Source organism: Salvelinus namaycush, chromosome 18, assembly GCF_016432855.1.
Source record: "Salvelinus namaycush isolate Seneca chromosome 18, SaNama_1.0, whole genome shotgun sequence".
Taxonomy (NCBI): domain Eukaryota; kingdom Metazoa; phylum Chordata; class Actinopteri; order Salmoniformes; family Salmonidae; genus Salvelinus; species Salvelinus namaycush.
This window is the reverse complement of record NC_052324.1, coordinates 41,365,329-41,382,780: the sequence shown is the minus strand read 5'-3', so window position 1 is coordinate 41,382,780 and position 17,452 is coordinate 41,365,329. Positions and strand designations below refer to the sequence as shown.

Here is a 17,452-nt window from a genome sequence, read left to right as displayed (position 1 = left end):
CATCCATATATTTATATGTACATATTCTTATTCATTCCTTTACACTTGTGTGTATAAGGTAGTTGTTGTGAAATTGTTAGATTACTTGTTAGATATTACTGCACGGTCGGAACTAGAAGCACAAGCATTTCGCTACACTCGCATTAACATCTGCTAACCATGTGTATGTGACCAATAAAATGTGATTTGACTTGATCAACCCCCTGTTCTGTCCCTAGGTGTCCATCACCCTGCAGCGCCCCAACACACTCCACTCAGCTTTAGGATCTTAGTGAAACATTCATTATTGGTTTTGGTTGTGTTTGGCCAAGGCCAGAGTGACAACCCACAGGATGGCAGACCCTCAGGGCCAAGACTGAGCAGCCCAGCATCTAGGGATTGCCTAAATAAGGGGTGGCGGGTAGCCTAGTGGTTGGGTCAGTAACCGAAAGGTTGCTGGATCAAATCCTTGAGCTGACAAAATAAAAATCAGTCGTTCTGCCCCTGAGCAAGGCAGAACGAGCAAGGCAGTCCTCTCTGATTCAGAGGGGTTGGGTTACATGCGGAAGACACATTTCCGTTGAAGGCATTCACTTGTACAACTGACTAGGTATCTCACCTGACGTGGGCATGTTTTAAATACAGACTCCTTTAGTCGTACTGTATTCCATATAACACATCCAGACCTTCTGAAAGTTGCCCAGTATACCCTTAATCTGGTAATGACTCAAATCTAGTGATACATAAATTGACATTGTGGGAGGATAACCAGCCTTACAATGAATGGCAATGCATTTCTTAGCTGCTATAAATGCTTGGTTACACAGTTTCTTCAGATAACAGACATTTCAACATTTCCAAGCAAACAAAAACAGGGAGAAGGTAGAATCTTTAGACATGCTGAGATAAAAGAACATACTCTTTGTCAGAATTCGGCCTTCACCACACCAGAACATATGCAAATATGTCCCCTTTTGTGTTTTATACCTCCAGCAGAGAAATGTCATTTCTGAGAACATGATATTCAGTTTCACTGGCATATAGGATGTTCTATGGATGGTCTTCAATTGAAGTAATTTATGTCTGAGATGATATGAACATAACTGGGCATTCAAACATATCTGTCTCCATTCATTATCATCAATAGCTTCTACCAGGTCTTCCTCATATTTTTGTTTGACATGTTTTGTGTCATTGGAAAAAGCCTATATCAACCCTTGATACAGTTTGGAAATCAACTTTGGATGTTTGTCAGACTGCCTTAAAATAGCATCTGTCTTGTCCAGCGTTTGCTGCGCAGAGAAAATAAAGTGTTGTATCTGCAAAAATTCACCTCACCTCCGTCACAGACTGGTCTTCCCTGGCTGCCTGACCTCACCTCCGTCACAGATTGATCTTCCCTGGCTGCCTGACCTCAGAACCATCACAGACTGGTCTTCCCTGGCTGCCTGACCTCACCTCCGTCACAGACTGGTCTTCCCTGGCTGCCTGACCCTGCTGAGACCCCTGTCACCATCTGATCCTCTTAAGATGAGGCATGACAAAGAACTACCTTGGTGTACATTATATTATCCAAGGATAGAATCAATGGTTCATTAATTGAAATAACCATTATTACCAGATCCCAGACTGTAGATTTAAACTACTGTCCTGTGGCTACTGTAGGTCTACCCATCAATTCAAGAAGGAACTTTGTAACATTCACTGGTATTGTTAATATACTGCAAATTCATCTGAGCTCCATAGACTGGTCTACTACCCTGGCTGTCTGACCCTGCTGGGACCCCTGTCACCATCTGATCCTGCTAAAACACGATTAGCATAGTGTTGTGTACTGACTGCACTAGAGGGCTGCATTCCCACAGGATGCCTGCCTTTTTTATGTTGTGAGCGGGAGGGGCAGACGACTTTGGGATTGAAAATAATTTTTGTTGTGTCACAGATTATTTGGACATGGTCCTCTTTCTGCTTTGTGTGCGTTAGCCTACCGACTGGATTAAAAACACATATTTTTCACACTCTCAGAATTCGCTGCATCAACTTCAGTAGCCCTACCTCTCCTAAATGGGCGTGAGAGTCCAAGTGCGCCTTGTCTGTGTGGTCTCATTGAAATAGACTAGGCTGTCTACATGGGCGGAGAATCACGTAGCAGTTCACTTGAATATAAAATAAAACGTACATTTGATTAGACTGTAGTTTACTTCGGAGTCTGTAAATAAATATTGATCATGGAAAGAAGTGGAGGACGTTCAACCAACGTGAGTCGAAGTACAATAAAACATGTAATCCTAATTGAAAAGAAAAAGAGACTCAACGTGCACATAGGTTAGGCTACTACGGTGAGCGAGCGTTGCGCCTTTTCATTTTCTAAGTATTGATTACTCATTTGTCTCTGCCAGCAAATCGTGACCCCCCCCCCCCCCCCCCCCCCCTCCTGTCACCAGTGAAAGTCCCTTGCATTTTAGGATGAGTAACTGAATAATCTGAAAAATTGATCATGTGGCCAAAACTGCGCCATTAGGCAGAACCTGCTTTGATTTAAACGAAATACAGGAAGGCTATATACACTGTAGTTTGTTAACACCATCTGCTCTCATTTTCTCACAAAACAGTCATTCAAAAATATCTAAATGCATATTTCCATGAATCTGATTGAGATCAAACGATTGGTATGTATTCTGTCGTTCTGCCCCTGAATAAGGCAGTTAACCCACTGTTCCTAGGCCGTCATTGTAAATAAGAATTTGTTCTTAACTGACTTGCCTAGTTAAATAAAGTAAAATAAGATCTATCTCAACATAAAACATTTATTGATAGTTGTTTAAAATGATTACTGTTATTCACTGCTTTGCTTGCTGTAGTTCTATAGGTATCTTAAAGATAATTGTTATGCCATATTGGGGTTCTCTGATATGATGCCCATAAATGGAAGAGACTTGGATGACATTATTTCTGTACTCAGAGGAAACATTCAATTTTAACAAAATACTTTATTTCACTTTCTGTTTTACTCTTCCGTTGAGTTAAGATGGAGGCCACAATGTTTTGTAATCTTTTCTTCAAGATTCAGTGGAAGCTAGAGGTGAATGTTAACCTTTAACATTAACCTGTAACAAGCACTCTTGGCACGGTCATTTACAAAAAAGACAAGGATGAAGAAAAATCTAATTGAAAAGCCAGGCAGGGATATTAAGCCTACCTACCACTGTACACATCTTCCAAGTTCAACAGTTCTAAAGCCAAACTAAATATATTCAAAGATATGTGCTCTAAACACACAAATAAATAAACCCTAACAAACACACAAAGTCTGCAATAAAGCCACAACATCTGTCATGTGTGTTTTGTTAATACATGTTTCAAATAAATCATTGTGTCAGGTCCCATTCCATTTCAATATAAGTCACTTGTTCAGATATGGAATCAGACAGGAATTGGGATGGAATTTGCCCCCCCCGAACTCACTGAGGCAAAACACTAATGAATAATACCAGAAATTCATTGACATGAAAACTATAGTCATTACCATAAGAAACAATAACAGGTACAGTGACAGTCAGACCTATAATACCAACGAACGCAAACTTCTTCTGTTCTGTCCTGTAAGTGATCACAGTTTTTAAGTAAGGCAGGAGGGCCGGACAATGTTAGAAGTCCTGTTATTGGAACGTCGGCTCTGTCAAGCACAAAGGCGGGAGGTGAATGTATCAGAAGTCTCTGTACTGTGATTAGAGTGTCAGCTCTGTCAATCAGAAATCACTGTCGTATTCTTCTATGACTACGTCCTCCTCCAGAAGGGCTGAGGTGGTAGTGGGCTGAGGCTGGGAGGCAGGGAGGTCTCCATCTTGTCCCCCAGCCCCTGGGCCCTGGCTGCCTGGTAGGAGAGGCTCTAGGGAGGGATCCCCCTCGTCTCCTGTCTCCCCAGAGAGGGTGCCCGAGGTTGGGTTGACAGATGAAGACACGAGCCCCCCCTCCTCCTCTTCCTCACTGTCCAACTCCAGCAGCCCTGGGTCTTTGTCTGTCAGAGCCTCCAGTTTCAACCTGGACAGTTGCAGAGAGAGAGGAATACACATTTTTTTTAAAGGAGGTCAGTGGCATAGAACATATGGAAGACAACTTCCCAATATGGTGCAAATATAGTAAAAGATCACTTATTGGTGATGTACCTGCCAGGCAACTTTCTGCGGGAAAGACAACCCACGTCCTGAATGAAGGCTATCTGAGCTGTATGGGAGAGACAGAGAAGGAAAGGGGGGGGGGGGGACAGAAAGAGAGGGACAGGGAGACATGGAAGGGGAGAGGGAGTTAGATGTGTTAGTACTGGGCTGTAACAAAAACCTGCATACCCAGTAGGTGGAGACCCCTTTACTGTTCTAACACAATACTCCAGTTAGTTTAGCAAGCTAGACTTGCATAACATGCTACAGGTGGGTTATCTTAGTAGCATGCAAGCTAATCAAACCTGCCTGGTGGCTCGTTTCCATAATAGCAACCTTGATTAACGCCCTCAAACGGAAACTGAATGAAGAACAATGATATTCATGAAGACATATTGTACATGTCACTGACATCGACAGTAGGGGTGTGCCAACCTGGCCATACCTGTAAGTTGACAGTTGATAGTCGGTTGATACTCGTGATCGGAAAGTGTTTTAATATGTCTAAATAGATTGTTGTTAAAACACCCATCTGCAAGTTTATAGACCAAAAAACCTGCAGATTAAGAGCAGCGTGGAGGGGTGCATGTCTGTGTCCTCGATTTGCAGCGGCAGTTTGCTGTCACTAAATCAGAATGCTCATCGGCAGCTCATATTTTGTCCCTAATAATCGCCCCGCTATGGTATCAAACGTCCTCACCATTTGATTTATCATAGTACCAGGCTAACGTGAGGCAGCATCGATATAAATGATCAGACCGTAAAACATGCGAGGAGATGTGATCGGGTGAAATTATGAAGCAAAACGAGTGGACCGTGCATAAAATTAACACCAGCCACCTGGCAAATGTGGGTTGATGTTGGCATTGGTAGTTAAGATGTCTATTTCACCAGCCACGTTGGTGGGTGGTCAGGGCTCCACAGTGTGAGCATTTCACTAGCATTTGTGAATTGAAATAGTCAAGTATGATCACATTCATAGTCAAATAAATGCTGCAGTGGCTGTTTTGTTTCATAGCTGGTAAATTAAATCGCATAAAAGAACGACGAATCCTTTATCCTATCCGACCTCCCGCTGCAACACTGCCTGGCAGGGAGCTGTGCGCACGTGAAGAGCGGATTGAAATATACCATTTTAGAAGAGCTGCTTGCCTTACAGGCATAAAAGTTGGTCTAATTTACATGAAACGAAAGTCTACTGAAGTGAGACTTTGTCCTTGTGTTTCTATGGCTATTTACATTGTTTTGTCACAAGCTAGTTCGTTTTTCACTGTTTGAGTTTCAACTGCAAGGGAAGAGAAGACAAGGCTGCTACTGGTCAGACTCAATCTCACAGGCACAAACACGTCTGAGTCACGTTACCAAGGTAACCTTAAACCCTTTAAAGGGCAGGGGAACATTTTTGTCTCATCTGTGATATTTTGGTTAAGACTAAGGTCACAAAAAAATGAAATGAAACAATAGACCACATTACTTCTTACTATATTGAACAAAAATATTAAAATATATCAGAAATGTTCCATACACACAAAAAGCTTATTTCTCTCAGATATTGTGCACAAATTTGTTTACATCCCGTTTAGTGAGCAATTCTCCTTTGCTGCTGGACCAAAAGGTTCATTTTAGGCCCTGGAGTGGACAGAGAAATAAAGCTTCGCTCTAACCAATCAGAGCAGCAGGATCAACATACAGCCCCGTCCTTCTCTTTAGACAACCTCACACTTTATTTAACAATGCGTGCTGGCACCTGAAAATATTTTATTATTTTATCACGGATAAATTACAAAAAAAATACTCTGATCATAATCATGTCAGGAAAATTGCCCATATCCGATTCAATACTGGTTTTGTTGGACTACGACACACCCCTAGTCGTCAGACACTAGTAGCAATAGCAAACCCGGGTTCAAGAGCGACATGGCTTTCAGATGCAAATCAAACCACCTGCCCTCTGCATTACTAATAAGCATAGTCAAAACAACAGACCCTGTCCTTCATTTGAATGTGATCTGCATGTGTTTAACCTCGTAAGGAGGAGGACAGAGCTCTTCTGTCTGCTGCTGTGGACAGGCAAGAATAAAAAGGACATTCTGTTTAGAACGTCCAGACGTCCTGAGACACCAGACCGGGTCTCAGGGACAGCCAACTCCTGAGATCCTGTCCATCTCCACTCAGTTAGGTAAAGCTGCTTTACATTTGTATTTTTTTTGTACCTCGCTTTTGTAATAATCTCCAAGGCTCTCTAAAATGTTAAAATGTTAGAAATTGTGTGCATCTAGGGCATGGGTTGGAAACAGGTGGTCCACAGGTCCAAAAACGCCCGCAAGTGATATTTTTTGCCCCTAAAAGTGTGTCACCGGGAATGAGTTTAATTTAGGAAATCCATTCTCAAGTTCTCTCACAAATCATATTTTTTATATGTTATCGTGTCTCAATGTAATCAAGGTATGAAATTGTTATTTTCAAATACAATCTCTTTTAGGGTTTAGTTGGTCAATTTACATTGTACAAATTATTAGAATTATGCTGCAGCCCCTGACCATCCGCTCAGACAAAAAAAGAACAGGCCGTGGCTGAATCGAGTTGTCTACTCGCCGTAAGGAAATTCAGATGGCTGACTGAGGACCTTTTAACTGAAGAATGTGTTTGTTGTCTATGATTGTGTTTTGCGCTGTGTACTGATGTGAATATAGATGTGTACTGCTGTTAATATAGATGTGGTAATATAGATGTGTATACCGGTAGATGTTAATATAGATGTGTATATAGATGTGTATAGATGTTAATATAGATGTGTATAGATGTTAACATAGATGTGTATATAGATGTGTATATATGTTAATATAGATGTGTATAGATGTTAACATAGATGTGTATAGATGTTAATATAGATGTGTATAGATGTTAATATAGATGTGTATATATGTTAATATATATGTTAATATAGATGTTAATATAGATGTGTATATTGATGTGTATATATGTTAATATAGATGTGTATATTGATGTGTATAGATGTTAATATAGATGTGTATAGATGTTAATATAGATGTGTATATTGATGTGTATATATGTTAATATAGATGTGTATATTGATGTGTATAGATGTTAATATAGATGTGTATAGATGTTAATATAGATGTGTATAGATGTTAATATAGATGTGTATAGATGTTAATATAGATGTGTATATTGATGTGTATATATGTTAATATAGATGTGTATATTGATGTGTATAGATGTTAATATAGATGTGTATAGATGTTAATATAGATGTGTATATTGATGTGTATATATGTTAATATAGATGTGTATATTGATGTGTATAGATGTTAATATAGATGTGTATAGATGTTAATATAGATGTGTATAGATGTTAATATAGATGTGTATAGATGTTAATATAGATGTGTATATTGATCTGTATAGATGTTAATATAGATGTGTATATATGTTAATATAGATGTGTATATATGTTAATATAGATGTGTATATATGTTAATATAGATGTGTATATTGATGTGTATAGATGTGTATATTGATGTGTATAGATGTTAATATAGATGTGTATATTGATGTGTATAGATGTGTATAGATGTGTATATATGTTAATATTGATGTGTATAGATGTGTATAGATGTTAATATAGATGTGTATATATGTTAATATAGATGTGTATATATGTTAATATAGATGTGTATAGATGTTAATATAGATGTGTATATATGTTAATATAGATGTGTATAGATGTTAATATAGATGTGTATATATGTTAATATAGATGTGTATAGATGTTAATATAGATGTGTATAGATGTGTATATATGTTAATATAGATGTGTATATTGATGTGTATAGATGTTAATATAGATGTGTATAGATGTTAATATATATGTGTATATTGATGTGTATATATGTTAATATAGATGTGTATATTGATGTGTATAGATGTTAATATAGATGTGTATAGATGTTAATATAGATGTGTATAGATGTTAATATAGATGTGTATAGATGTTAATATAGATGTGTATAGATGTTAATATAGATGTGTATAGATGTTAATATAGATGTGTATAGATGTTAATATAGATGTGTATAGATGTTAATATAGATGTGTATAGATGTTAATATAGATGTGTATATTGATCTGTATAGATGTTAAAATAGATGTTAATATAGATGTGTATATATGTTAATATAGATGTGTATATATGTTAATATAGATGTGTATATTGATGTGTATAGATGTTAATATAGATGTGTATATTGATGTGTATAGATGTTAATATAGATGTGTATATATGTTAATATAGATGTGTATATATGTTAATATAGATGTGTATATTGATGTGTATAGATGTGTATATTGATGTGTATAGATGTTAATATAGATGTGTATATATGTTAATATAGATGTTAATATAGATGTGTATATATGTTAATATAGATGTGTATAGATGTTAATATAGATGTGTATATATGTTAATATAGATGTGTATAGATGTTAATATAGATGTGTATATATGTTAATATAGATATGTATATTGATGTGTATATATGTTAATATAGATGTGTATATTGATGTGTATAGATGTTAATATAGATGTGTATAGATGTTAATATAGATGTGTATATTGATGTGTATATATGTTAATATAGATGTGTATATAGATGTGTATAGATGTTAATATAGATGTGTATAGATGTTAATATAGATGTGTATATATGTTAATATAGATGTGTATAGATGTTAATATAGATGTGTATAGATGTTAATATAGATGTGTATAGATGTTAATATAGATGTGTATAGATGTTAATATAGATGTGTATAGATGTTAATATAGATGTGTATAGATGTTAATATAGATGTGTATAGATGTGTATATATGTTAATATAGATGTGTATATTGATGTGTATAGATGTTAATATATATGTTAATATAGATGTGTATATATGTTAATATAGATGTGTATATTGATGTGTATAGATGTTAATATAGATGTGTATAGATGTTAATATAGATGTGTATATTGATGTGTATATATGTTAATATAGATGTGTATATAGATGTGTATAGATGTTAATATAGATGTGTATAGATGTTAATATAGATGTGTATATATGTTAATATAGATGTGTATAGATGTTAATATAGATGTGTATAGATGTTAATATAGATGTGTATAGATGTTAATATAGATGTGTATAGATGTTAATATAGATGTGTATAGATGTTAATATAGATGTGTATAGATGTGTATATATGTTAATATAGATGTGTATATTGATGTGTATAGATGTTAATATAGATGTTAATATAGATGTGTATATATGTTAATATAGATGTGTATATTGATGTGTATAGATGTTAATATAGATGTGTATATTGATGTGTATATTGATGTTAATATAGATGTGTATATATGTTAATATAGATGTGTATATATGTTAATATAGATGTGTATATAGATGTGTATATATGTTAATATAGATGTGTATAGATGTTAATATAGATGTGTATAGATGTTAATATAGATGTGTATATTGATGTGTATAGATGTTAATATAGATGTGTATAGATGTTAATATAGATGTGTATAGATGTGTATATATATGTTAATATAGATGTGTATAGATGTTAATATAGATGTGTATAGATGTTAATATAGATGTGTATAGATGTTAATATAGATGTGTATAGATGTTAATATAGATGTGTATAGATGGTAATATAGATGTGTATATATGTTAATATAGATGTGTATATATGTGAATATAGATGTTAATATAGATGTGAATATTGATGTGTATAGATGTTAATATAGATGTGTATATATGTTAATATAGATGTGTATATATGTTAATATAGATGTGTATATTGATGTGTATAGATGTTAATATAGATGTGTATATTGATGTGTATAGATGTTAATATAGATGTGTATATATGTTAATATAGATGTGTATATATGTTAATATAGATGTGTATAGATGTTAATATAGATGTGTATATTGATGTGTATAGATGTGTATATTGATGTGTATAGATGTTAATATAGATGTGTATAGATGTTAATATAGATGTGTATAGATGTTAATATAGATGTTAATATAGATGTGTATATTGATGTGTATATATGTTAATATAGATGTGTATAGATGTGTATATATGTTAATATAGATGTGTATATATGTTAATATAGATGTGTATATTGATGTGTATAGATGTTAATATAGATGTGTATATTGATGTGTATATATGTTAATATAGATGTGTATATATGTTAATATAGATGTTAATATAGATGTGTATAGATGTTAATATAGATGTGTATATTGATGTGTATATATGTTAATATAGATGTGTATATATGTTAATATAGATGTTAATATAGATGTGTATATTGATGTGTATATATGTTAATATAGATGTGTATATATGTTAATATAGATGTGTATATTGATGTGTATAGATGTTAATATAGATGTGTATATATGTTAATATAGATGTGTATATTGATGTGTATAGATGTTAATATAGATGTGTATATTGATGTGTATATATGTTAATATAGATGTGTATATTGATGTGTATAGATGTTAATATAGATGTGAATATTTTAGAAATGTATATATACAGGGCTCATGTGGAAACTATCAAATAAAAGGTTCAACAAAGATGAGGATGTTTCTGTTCTGGTTATCTATTTCTATAATCTTTGATTGTGTGTGTGTATAATCTTTAATTCTAAGGTTGTAGGGCAATGCAGGTCACGTGTGTCTAACCTGGATTCCTCAAGGGGTTGCTGAGCTGGGCGAGGTAAGGAAGTAGCTCTGTCTGGAGACTAACAGGCGTCAGGCAGAAACTGATGAAGAGAGACTGGGCAGCCTGGCAGTTCTCGCGGTACTGAAATAACACACACACACACACACACACACACACACACACACACACACACACACACACACACACACACACACACACACACACACATTAGGACTTCAGAAAGTCCCCTCATGTTACTGGTATCAACCCCAATGTGTGTGTGAAAGTATTCCCTTCATAGCTAAATTCCCAATCTGGCCCTCAACCATCACGGTCACCTAATAATCCCCAGTTTACAATTGGCTCATTCATCCCCCTCCTCTCCCCTGTAACTATTCCCCAGGTCGTTGCTGCAAATGAGAACGTGTTCTCAGTCAACTTACCTGGTAAAATAACGGATAAATATATAAAAAAATATATATATAACCTTGACCTTTCACCTTATCTTGACCAGTAGCAAGTTGGGTTTGAGCTTGGGCCTGAATATGTTTGTGTGAGTGACTGTGTAAGCATGTGCGCACACGCACGCGCGTACATAAGTGTTTGTGTGCTCTTGTGCGTGTTAAAGTTACCTTCTTGTTGACCAATAGCCAGTTGGGTTTGTGTAGGGGTCTGAAGCCGCCAGCCACGTGACCAGAGTTGGAGTGTAGAAGACCTCTGGTGGCGACAGAAGAGCCGTACTCCGCCATGGTGCTACGAGACTACACACACACACACACACACACACACAATGACACTGCCTGCTAGCCGGGAAACGTTTTGCAACAGTAACTCAATAAGCATATGCACTGCTTGTGATATGATACCAGTGGGGCGTCATATGAAAAACTTGACTACGAGACAGTGTCCCAATCCAAGTCCTTATGGTCCTGACATTTTGACATCCAAGTGCTCAAAGTTGTCATGTACATTTGGACAATGGTGTTTTCTCTATTCTTTAAAACCAGGAATTGTATTGGTTTGTGAACAGTGCTACTCACACTCACACTACACTCACACTACACTTGTGCAATCAGGATAAAACACAACTCTATAAGGAACTGGGAAAGCCGAGGTCATTCTGAGAAATAAGGCATCAACATCTGAACAAAGTGGACAGGCTAGCATGCTGATCAAACAGAGACTGACATAAGGGTGTGTTCACAATTAAAACTGCTCTGTCTTGTTAGCTAGCAAATAGATCTGAAATGGACTAAACTAGAAATATAAAGATTAGCGTAATGTTGATGAGACCGGTGTTAATTGTCTATAATACCTGCTACATACAGTCATTCATTATTAGTGAATGTGTATTATGCATGGTTCTGGTAAAACATTGTTTTACAAAAAGGACATTTTCAGAGACTTGAAAGACAGATCAGTGATTATTGCAAAAAAATCTGGTTAAACTATTTATCAAATAATTACATTATTAGTGGGTCTTATGATTGTGGAAGGCTTATATTTAGCCTAGGTATAATTTCACAAACCCTGAATTCATTAGATTATTGCTGACTGTTTGAAATGCAGTTTATTTGACCTGTAAAATTGTACAACAAAAGGCAAATTTAGAGAAAATGTTATGAAACAAAAAATGGAGATACATATCGTGAAATCGGCCATGTTTGATTTTTAGATCATAATGGCCAGTCCTAGTGCTACTCACGCTCCACTCGGCAGTGAGGAAGTCAGCATCAGACAGGTACTCTGAGGCCCGGGCCACATCCTCCACATCAGAGAAAAACTCCAGGTAATTCTGTTGCAGGTACAGGCTGAAGAACTCTCCTGACATGTGGGAGCGTTCTACTACAGCCTGATAGGGGAGAGGGAGATGGGGGTTATATGATGACACGTTAGGTCTGTCTATGTGTTGGTCTGTGTTGTACCTCTGGGTCCACCAGTAGCCTGTCTCTGTGGTGCTCTGAGAGATGTGCAGGCAGACTGGGTCCTTGGGAACCTTCTGAACCCTCAGGGCTCTCCCCTGTCAATCATAAACACACCAGCCAATCAAAATCCATCCACTTCAACAGAGCCCCTCCTCCCAGCAATGTAACATTGTGGAACATTACTGCTACAATTGTGACGAACAGAGCTGTTCTGATTCCTTGTTCTACATGTCAGAGACGCACGTTTGTTCTCTATAATACATCTCTATCTGAATGTTCCGCAATGTTGTATCTCTGCTGAATCTAAATGCTATGAAAAAGCTTCCTCTCCATCTCTCTATTCTGTTCACACTGGACAGGTAAAAGCTATTTCCCCTGATAGGCTTTCACCATGTACTGCCCCATGTACTGCCCATTTCCCCTGCCGTCACTCACTCTTGCAGTAGAGGATCTTGCCGAGTGCTCTGAAGAGAAAGAGGGAGGCATCTTTCCCCCCTATCGCCTGCTCCTTGTCCCGCCCCTCTGCATCTTTGGCTTTCCTCTTTCCACGCGTTGCCTTGACAACGGCTCTCCCCGACGAGGTCGCCGTCGCCTTTCCCCTTTCCACTGCCCAGAACCCCTTCTTCATAGACTGGTCTGGAAGATTATAACCGTGGAGAACAGCTTTACAGGTGGGTCACTAACTTTAATATATGAATCACTTCAGCAGTTCATCAGTAGACTACTGGTCTATTACCTTTCAGTCAGCAGTTCATCAGTAGACTACTGGTCTGTTACCTTTCAGTCAGCAGTTCATCAGTAGACTACTGGTTTGTTACCTTTCAGTCAGCAGTTAATCAATAGACTACTGGTCTGTTACCTTTCAGTCAGCAGTTCATCATCAGTAGACTACTGGTCTGTTACCTTTCAGTCAGCAGTTCATCAGTAGACTACTGGTCTATTACCTTTCAGTCAGCAGTTCATCAGTAGACTACTGGTCTATTACCTTTCAGTCAGCAGTTCATTATCAGTAGGCTACTGGTCTGTCGTAGTCTATTACCTTTCAGTCACAAATTCAGTCTGGGTCCTGGCTAAAGAGGCCGGTTTCTCTGACAGATTAAGCCTTGTCCTAGACTAAAAAAAGCTTTTTAAAATGTATAATTTCCATTGAATATGCGTCTTAGTCCAGGACTAGGCCATATGTGTCTAGGAAACCAAAAACCAAAAAGCTCTAGGTGTGTCACAATGCTCAACGGTTCAGAAGCCATTGATTTTAGACCAGTGGTCAACAGGATTAGGAGCAGCAGGTGACTGACCACTGAACTGTTGTGTGGCGCCCTCACCTGTGAGACAGGAGAACTGCAGGCTGTTGATGGCACTGCGGATGTCCCCAGAGGATCCTGAACACAGCAGTTCCAAAGCAGCCTTGTCAGGAACACACATCTTTCCTCCACTCTGTGGACAGACACACACACACACACACACACACACACACACACACACACACACGTACATTATTATTATTATTTTTTACATTAGACCTTTATTTAATTAGGCAAGTCAGTTAAGAACAAATTCTTATTTACAATAACGGCCTACCGGGGATCAGTGGGTTAACTGCCTTGTTCAGGGGCAGAATGACAGATTTTTACCTTGTCAGCTCGGGGATTCAATCCAGCAACCTTTCCGTTACTGGCCCAATGCTCTAACCACTAGGCTACATACACTCCCATGCACATAAAGACATGTTGTTTTACCTTTACTGCCTGTACAGACACAATCCGGCTCATAACTTTCATCATACTGGTGGGAGCCACAGGGTTAAAACTGGAAACAGAAGAAGAGGGCCACTGGGTTAGAGAAAGATAACCTGTCAACAATCTGCCTGATGTTGCTAATGTTCACTTCCTCCTATACATGTTTAGGGAACAGTGGGCAGTGTGTTGGGTTAGTGTACAGAGTTGACTGTAAAGTACCTGATGTTGCAGACCCCCAGCTCCTCCTGTACATGTTTAGGAAACAGCAGTCTGGAGCTGCTGTCTCCACTCAGACTGTCAGACACGATGAACAGCAGGGGGCGCCGGCACGTCTTCACAAACCGCCTGACAGAGGAGGAACATGTACATACACACACAAATTAATACGGAACAAAACCTCAGTATTAATATCTTCTGCAGTCACAGTGAGTCCCTCAAAACACGACGAGCTCACCTCAGAATATCATGCAGGGACCCAGGCTGCCTGTAGAACTGGTTAGGAAAGTCCTGAGAGCGTGCAAGAGCGAGGGAGAAATAAAGAGAGAAATTAACACCAGATACACAAATGTTGAACTCAATGTCAAGAAAAAAACTAAAAAAATACGTAAAACTTTTCTTACTACTGTAAACGTTTAAGTGCTGTGTTGTCGTGGCAACGATACTGTCTGTAAGTACTAAGTAGGTAGTGTACTGTACCTCCACCAGTATGAGCTTCCTGTCTGAGTCCGAGGCCCCTCCCTCTCCGCTCATCTGCAGGCGGTTGTACTTGTTGGCCCTGAGAAGGAACTCCTGGAACAGGCCTGTTTGAGAGCTGCCATAGAAACCATTGAACCTCGAGTCTGGGGAGGAAGGAAGAAAACGGTAAAGTTCATGTGATTATGTGTTGGATGTACGCTGGCAATCCAACTGTTATTTGTCCAATGACGTTTATTGTGTCTACTTCTTGAACATACAGTACAATAAAAACAAATGATCAACAAAAAACAAAAACGGGAAAACACAAAATAGAGGTACTAGCCTGTTTGGTCCAGACAGACCTCGGGCCTGTTTAGGAGGGTGCAACGTTACAAAAATGTACTAAACAGATAGGATAGTTTGTTATGTGGAATAAGGAATCATGTCAGCCCCACACAATCAATTTCTATCTGCAACGTTCAGAAAGTTTTACACCACTGAATACACACCAGGTTTTTCTCACCTGGGTCGAAGGTCTGTCTGTAAGTGTCAGGGTCTGAGCGGTCTGCGCTGGGTCGGTACTCTGAGAGGCTGGAGGGGTTGCTCCACTCCTGCACCCTGTAGCCCAGTTCCTGGGCCAGAACCTGCACTGTAGCTGACTTCCCACACCCAGACGGACCGGTCAACAGCAGGATAGCGCCACCCTGTGGACACAGTAAAATTTGAGTACTGAGAGCTTTCAGAAAACTTGTGTTTAGATTAGATTTCATAGAAATGGGAAAATGTTTGGGGTGGGGTGGTGCAATAAAATGTGCTCGTGCACAAATATATATATATTCAGATTTTTCATGGGGTGCTGTTGGTATAAATGAGCAGTAGGCCACGTTTTAGCTTTGATTTGGTGTATTATTCTCAATTGAAAACACAAGTATTCAGAATTTGAAGTGCTAAAAGTGTCTCTAAAACTGTGATGAATGCATAGTGCCATAACAGTGATCAATAGCCATCTTTTGAGCTTTAAAAACATCAGAGCCAAACCTTTGCAGTCTTGGGGTCCACGTGTACTCTCATCCAATCCTCCACCTCTTCAATCTTCTTTTTGTGGACGGCCAGTTCAGCCTACACAAGGCCAAACAGAGATAAGTGTGTGATGAAATTCACAACTTCACTCCAGTGGGGTCTGGTGGTCTAGTCTTTCCCCCAGGATGGTTACCTGAGAGTGGGGTTTGTGTGTGTCCACCCAGGGCTCATCCTGGTCCCCCTGTGCAGGCTCTGTGGAGGTAGAGGTCTGGAGCTTGGAGGCGTTGGGGTCTGCCCTCCTCTTACGGAGGCGTTTGCTGCTGTTGGGGTCGGTGCTGGACGGCCGGGCCTTGCCAACCCAGGTACCTCCAGAGAGGGCTACGCCTCCAATGCCTGAGGAGAGGGAGAGGTTGGCATTGCCGAGGTGTTCACCGAATGATGGCTCCACCCAACGATCCAGCTGGGGGGAGAGAGATGTTAGTGAAGTGACAGTGCATCCTTTTAACGTGTTAGCGATCTACTTTGAACTCACATCCACACTCGCACACCATGAACTCACTTTATTAGAGGCTACTTTTCCTCTCAGAAAAAGTTTTGACATCATAAGATGTGGTGCTTCACATTGACAAAAGGAGCCAGCTGGTCAATGCAAGACTGAGGAAGATGGAATAGAAAACAATCATTAGCTTATATCATAACGTATGCAGAAAACAGACTAGCTTAGCTAGCTAACGTAGCTACCTAGCGCCAATTTTACTAACGTTTGCTAGGAATTGAGTTTGCTACTGAGTAATAGCTATCTACGTGGCATAACTAAGTAGGAATAAGGTCGATTAAGTCACCAGAGCTACAATAGTAGCTAACACGTCCAACGTTTCGAATAGTCTAGCTAACTCTAGTTGTCAAACAAGTTAACAAAGTAACGTTAAGCTAAAGTTGCTAGTTAGTTAGCTATCTACGCAGACTTCACTTCTCACGCACAAACCTAGCTAGATAAATGAAACAAAGTACGCATACCTTTCTTGGCCATCCTCTGAAGTAATTCCAAACTTTGAAAGTCACATGTATTATAACTTACGTTTGTAATAGAAACGCAAATACATAACAAACGTCGATTCAAAACACCACAACAGAGAGCGTTTTCCCTTTAAAATTGAGGTCCTTCTGCCAACGCGGCGCGCAATACCG

At 38.4% G+C, this 17,452-nt stretch overlaps 1 protein-coding gene across 1 annotated transcript; it reads right to left on the bottom strand.

Annotated features, from left to right (window-relative positions):
• Positions 1-2,949: 2,949 nt before the first annotated feature.
• On the bottom strand, positions 2,950-17,451 carry rad17 (RAD17 checkpoint clamp loader component). Its single transcript, XM_039013818.1, has 17 exons — positions 17,282-17,451; positions 16,824-16,918; positions 16,458-16,724; positions 16,283-16,363; positions 15,768-15,948; positions 15,266-15,408; positions 15,024-15,076; positions 14,789-14,914; positions 14,570-14,639; positions 14,156-14,267; positions 13,269-13,469; positions 12,834-12,928; positions 12,614-12,760; positions 11,541-11,669; positions 10,929-11,049; positions 4,146-4,203; positions 2,950-4,020 (listed from the first exon to the last, which is right to left on the bottom strand). The coding sequence occupies exons 2-17, from the start codon at positions 16,866-16,868 to the stop codon at positions 3,729-3,731; spliced, it is 2,121 nt and encodes a 706-aa protein (XP_038869746.1). The 5' UTR covers positions 16,869-16,918; positions 17,282-17,451; the 3' UTR covers positions 2,950-3,728.
• Between the last annotated feature and the right edge of the window lies 1 nt (position 17,452).